The following is a 5,832-nucleotide window of genomic DNA, read 5'->3' as shown; positions in this document are numbered from 1 at the left end:
GCTCTTCGTCCTGAAAAGCCGCCTTGTTCCTTCTGCTCTTCGCGGGCGGGGGTGGGGCGGGGCCGGTCTGTCCTTCCTGGATGCCGTGCGCGCCTTGGGGGCGGAAGACGGCTCTCCTCTTGGTCGGGACAGTAAGCTGGGTCTCACAGCAAGAAGTGGAAACGCCAACTTCGGGTCGGTGGTGAAAGAGCTGCTTTCACCCAGCCGGCTCCCAGCCCTCCGTCCCGCCCTGGTGGGGCTGCCGCCGCCGCCCGCCCCTGGGGCCTTCTCGCCCGGAAGTGGGTCCTGACTTGAGCTGTGTTGTTTCTGCGTGTGTGAAGATGTCAGAGGCGCAGAAGGAGAGTTAAATGAGGGACTAGTCCCTCCGTTCTCAAAATCAGATCTAAAAACCATAACGCCCCCCCAGGTTTTAGGATGACAGCAGTCATCGCCAAAGGTATGGTGTGGTCAGGCGAGACATGTGCGGGTCGTTAGAACACCGAGCTGAGAGTTCTCATGTGCACGGCCCGCCCTCAGAGCTGCAAGGATGGTTGCCACTTGGCAGTGGAGAGAAGCAAAGCTCTTGCCCTAGGTCCCAGAGCGGGAGGCCGAGCAGCAGTCCCCAGGGCCCCAGCTAGCCGTCCTGTCCACGTGTTGGCCAGACCACAGCGGCTCACCCGGCCCCTCCCTGGCCCTGAGGAGCTGGTCCCATCCTCACCACGTTCGCTCGCAAGCAGAAGATGCCGGTGCTGGTGTGGGGGCCTGGGCATGGTGCGAGTCGGGGGAGAGACAGGGATGGCGGCTGCGGAGGGCGGCTTGGGTTCTTGTCTGCACCCCACATTTGATGGACTGCTGTCACGGCCGCTTCCCCCATGGTGTGGGTGGTGGGCTGGCTTCTCTGAGCCCCGTTCGCGTGTTCTTTCCTCTCAGCACGTGTTAGGGCTGCTCCTCCTCGCGTAGCCTGCTGCTAGTTTCCCTTGGCCACCCGGGAGACACATCTTGTGGAGGGCGGGCGGATTTCACAGCCCCAGCCTCCTCCTCTCGCCTTGTGATGGGCCGAGGCTTTCTGCTCTTCCCCCGGGCCACTGCGGTTTCTCAGTGGACGCGAGGACTCTCCAGCACCCTGCTCCGGACAAAGGCTCGGCCGCCGGAGCTCAGGACAGTGTCCGCGGAGTCCCTGGGTTAACGTCCTATCTCAGAGGAGGCTGCAGCCTGGAGAAGGATCCTTTCCAGAAGAGTTCCTCCCTGCATTCTTTTTTTTTTTGTAAGAGTTGGAGTCTCACTCGGTCACCCAGACCGGAGTGCAGCGGCCGCTCCCGGCCACCGCAGCCTCGACCCGCTGGGCTCTGGCGAGTCTTCTGCCTCCGCCTTCCGAGTAGCCGGAACTACAGGCGCGCGCTGTCACGCCCGGCTGATTTTTTGATTTATTGTAGAGATGGGGTCTCGCTGCCCAGGCGGGTCTCGACCCCGCGGGCTCAGGCCATCCACTCACCTCAGCCTCCCAAAGGCGCAGGATTACAGGCTGAGCCACCGAGCCCGGCCTCCCTGCATTCTTAAATGTGTGCCTTGGAGTCTGCTGAGAGCAGAGCAAAGGAGAGATGGGGCCAGGTCGGTGGATAGTGATGTAATTCACAGGGGCCCTCGCCAGAGTGTTGAAGTTAGTACTTTTCATTTTTGCCGGAAATGCGTCACCGTAAAGCATCTCCCTCTTTCAGAGGCGTGGTGTGTAAGGAAGCTTCTTACAAACGCACACACTCATGTCGGTGGGTGGCGCGTGCAGGTCCGTAATGGAGTAGGAAGTGCTGGACTGCTCACTGGGTGCGAGTGAGAGAGCTTGGATGCCTTACCAAGGTGGGACTGGATCTGAGAAGCAAGCGCAGGTGGCATGTGCCTTCAAGAAGGTACCTGAAACCCTGAGCGTGCCCTGCCCTGGTGGCACTGCCTCTGTGTCTAAGGGCAGCTGGAGCTGGCACCAGTCTCTTCCCTGGGGGTCTGTAGACTGGGGAGTGTCTTTTCTAAAAGACTGGCGTCCACTTGCGGCTTGTGTGTTGTCAGCACGCTGTGCAAGCCACCAGGCATGTGGACACGCAGCAGGACCGCCTACACGAGGGCATCCTGTGTGCTCCCTTCCCAGGCGCGGAGGGGACCCTTGCCTGTTCAGGGGCCACGGAGAGCCGTGTCTTCCCCCATGCCGTGTCGGTCGTTAGGGTTGGCTGCACCGGACCCACCTGCTGGTGTGGGAAGCCATGGTTGTGCGCAGCCTCCACTCGGCACATTGCAGGAGGGAGTGCCGGCCTGCTCAGCTGTGGCTGAGTTTCCTAGTTATGTTTCGCGTGTCGTGTCTGTTTCCTTGCAAAATTGTGTTTGAAACTGTGAACCCCTCAACTGAAACGTACACTTTCTCCCCAAAGCTGACAGACGGCTTCCAAATGAGAATGTGGTTCCTTTCTTTAAAATAGAAATTAGGCTAAAGGGAAGTTTAAAACGAAGAGTGGCAGCAGTGCTAGTATACTTCTGAAACTGACTTTCTGCTAGAGAAGGCTCTTTGTCACTGACGCCCTGGGCTGAGGACATCCGCCTGTTGCTCACGGGATCTGCTCTCGCTCCCAGGTTCGCCATCGCTGGTGCGAGCTCGTCGTCAAGCACAAGCACACGAAGGCGTACGGAGACGTGGAGACGTTCCTACAGGAGGACCAGGTGCGTTTGTTTTGCAGGAGAGGAGGATTCTGCAAAGGCTGTCCCCTATTTGTCGGTGTGCTTCCTCCAGGGACCCGTGTTCTGGGCTTCTTTCATACCAGAGAATGAAGTGTCATCCAGAGGTTTGTTAAGGACTAGGTAAGGCCTTGCCTGGCACTGTTTCTTGTGAGTTGATTGTCCCCTCTCAACGTCCTGCAAAAGCATCGAGTGCCCCTTAAAAGCCCCAGTTTCACGTGACCGCGGGCCCCACGTCGTCAGAGGAGCCTGCTCAGACCACAGTGTGGCCTAGCCAGGCCATGGTGTCCATCTGCCACTTTGGTGGCCCTCCTTTAAAGGACGTGTGCCAGTTGGCCTGGGGAGCCCCAAGGAGCTGGAACAGCCTCTTTCCTTGGCATCTGCCATCCTGGTCGACCCCGGCGCTGAGGGAACTTTCCTTCCTGTGAGCATATCTCCTGCTGTTGAATCAGAGGCTGTGCACCTGGGGACAGTTGCTGTCCCAGGAGCCCCCTGGAAAGTTCATGTGTGCCTGCATGTGTTTGGGGATGTCCTCATGGGCTGCCTCTCGGGTCTGTAGTGTGCATCGGGGTCACCGCGCGGGGGGTCCTGTGACGTTTCACAGCCTCCTGTGCCCCCCCGTGTGTGCTTCTGCCCAGCACTGTGGGCCGACAGAATGGAGCTGTGTGTCAGCAGGGGTGAGGAGAGAGGTCGGGGCGAACAAAAGGACTTTTGATGGGGTCCCAGTACGGGGGCAGCCAGCCGGTGAGGCCGGGGCCTCACCATTCCCACAAAGACAAGTTCACAACTTCGTGCCAGAAGAAATGTCGCATTTGCACAGCAGAGCAAGAGGGGTCTGGGAGAACATCTGGGGGTGTGAGAAGGACAGACTCGGAAGAGCACCCTCAGGTCTGTGCTGAAAACCGAGGCTCGGACAGCATATTCTGAACTGTGGCCTTTGCCGAATAAAGATCATGGTGTGTCTCGGCTGTTTTGGGGACGTGCTTTGGCCTGTCTTTGCACTTGTGCTGTCTGGGGACGCTTCTCTCACTTTGCTCCGGCAGAACGTAGCTCACAGCCTGACTAAGCTTGGAACAAGAGAACGGGTAGAGCCACAGGGGTCCTTTGGCTTCCAGAACATCACTGGCTTCTTTTATCTTCTTTCTTTCTCTTTGAGTCGGGGTCTCTGTCGCCCAGACTGTAGTGCAGCGGCCGCTCCCGGCCACCGCAGCCTCGACCTGCTGGGCTCCGGCGAGCCTCCCGCCTCAGCCTTCCGAGTCGCCGGAATTACAGGCGCGCGCCACCATGCCCGGCCCGGCTGTTGTACACGTAGGGAAGTGCAGATGCGAGGCCCTGCTGTGCTGTCCTCAGTAGAAGAGCGGTGCGGGCCGCGCTTGCGGGGCTGGCTGAGGCGCAGCGCCTGGAGGCAGGGGACGGGGGTCCGCCGGGCGCCGGAGAGCCCCTGCCGCAGGCTGTGGTTCGTGTCCTCCGTGAGCGAAGGACTTGCCGAGTGAGCTCAGACCAGCTGCTCCTGGGGCCACGCTTTGCCTGCGGGAGTCCCGCGTCCCAGCACTGCACAGGCTTCCTGCAGGGCTCACCCTGGGGACTTGCTGTCCGTGCCCAGAGCACCCCTGGCCCGCTCATCCCCGGGCCTGGGCTCACTCGGCATGCTGCCACCAGTGAAGTCGCCGGCGTCTGTGGCCAGAGCCGATGCTAAGAGTCCCATGGGGTTTTGATGAGAACGAGGAAGTGGCAGGGATTGAAATGGCGGATTCTAGAAGCGCAGCTGCCCGGGGGTCTGTGTCACTGTGGGATTTTTGTCGTTTCTAGGCCAGCAAGCGTGTGTGAAACAGGCGCGGACGGTGCGCACGCGCGTGTGTGCAGACACGTCCCTTCTCCTCACGCTCGGCCCCTGTCCCCGCAGGCCATGGGCGTCTACCTCTACGGGGAGCTGATGGTGAGTGAGGACGCTGGACAGCAGCAGCTCGCCCGCAGGTGCTTCGAGCTGACCCGGGCGCAGATGGACAGGTCCTCGGCCGCGGTGGTGGCTGAAATGCTGCTCTGAAGAGGTGATGTCTCCTTTCCGTTCTCCGTCACTTTTCCTCACCAGGCTTTCCCTCGGGAGCCCGGGAGCCAGCCGGCGGGCCAAGGCCCCCCGAAGCATAGGCGGTCTGCTCCTTCTCCAGGCGGCCTTGGAGCCGGCAGAGTGGGAGCGTCTGGCCGCCGGAGCGGACCCCGGAACGTCGGGATTGCCCACCTAGCAGGGCAGCTCCCCCGGGCTCCCTTCTGGCCACTTCGTGTTTGTCATTTATAGGATCGGAGGTTGTGGCGGAGCGTGTCGAGTCACTCAGGGATGGCGCGGACCCCACACTCCTCCGTGTCAAGGCCGGCCCGGAGCTCGAGTGGCCGTGTTGCCCAGACCCAGCCTCTGCGTGCGGATGCTTGGCTGTGAGCGAGCTCGGGGTTCCGCAGGTGGCCCCCACCTGACCCCTAGGGCTGGCCTGACGCCTCCACACGCACCGTGTGCTGGCTCGACGACCCCGTGTCGTGAGGGCCGGCCTTTGTACTCGTCGGGCTGGGGCCGAATTTCTCCCCCGGCGCAGGTTGGCGTGAGAGTCCTAGGTTATTAAAGTTGCTTCCTCTGTTCACCGTGCCTAGAGTTAGCTAACTCTGAGCTTTACCTCCTAGTTAGCCCGTTTTTAAATGGGGGCTTCTGCACCATTAGAGTGACTTAGCAGTGGCTTGTAACATGGGTAAGAATAACTGTGGGATCATAAGTGTATTTTTTTCTTTAATGTTTCTGTGTCTTCTCAGTTTTTCTTCAAGGCTTTACGTGCTGTAATAGGGCATGTCTAACTCGTATCTCCTTTTAAAAGACATAAAATCTCAAGCATTTTTTATGTTATATAGCTTCTCTGTAAATACAATTTTTATCGGATATTGAATATTTTGTGTCGATATTCTTAGCCTGTTGTTAGACGTTAGCCTGCTTCTCACGTTTTGCTCGTATGAAAACCCATTTCTGTCTAACTTGCTAAGTCGCTGGCTTGTTGGAAAGGACTTCAGCACCCCCCGAAGTACGACCACCCTCCCGCAGAAGAGTCGCGCCGTGGGGCCGACCGGCGGCGTGCGGACCCCGCCCTCCCTGGGCGTCCGCAGGGC

At 59.6% G+C, this 5,832-nt stretch overlaps 1 protein-coding gene across 1 annotated transcript in view; it reads left to right on the top strand.

The window, feature by feature from the left end:
- The window catches only part of CUNH9orf3 (chromosome unknown C9orf3 homolog), a 306,444-nt gene extending 300,829 nt beyond the window's left edge, over positions 1-5,615 (top strand). The window contains exons 11-12 of the mRNA XM_008050889.1: positions 2,590-2,676; positions 4,595-5,615. Of these exons, the coding sequence (XP_008049080.1) occupies positions 2,590-2,676; positions 4,595-4,735 (228 nt within the window). The 3' untranslated portion in view covers positions 4,736-5,615. The remainder of the gene's footprint in view (positions 1-2,589; positions 2,677-4,594) is intronic.
- Positions 5,616-5,832: the final 217 nt, after the last annotated feature.

Source organism: Carlito syrichta, unplaced genomic scaffold (genome assembly GCF_000164805.1).
Source record: "Carlito syrichta isolate Samal-C Ts95f unplaced genomic scaffold, Tarsius_syrichta-2.0.1 Scaffold153948, whole genome shotgun sequence".
Lineage (NCBI taxonomy): Eukaryota > Metazoa > Chordata > Mammalia > Primates > Tarsiidae > Carlito > Carlito syrichta.
The sequence above is the reverse complement of the archived record's forward strand: the minus strand, read 5'-3'. Positions and strand labels throughout refer to the sequence as shown.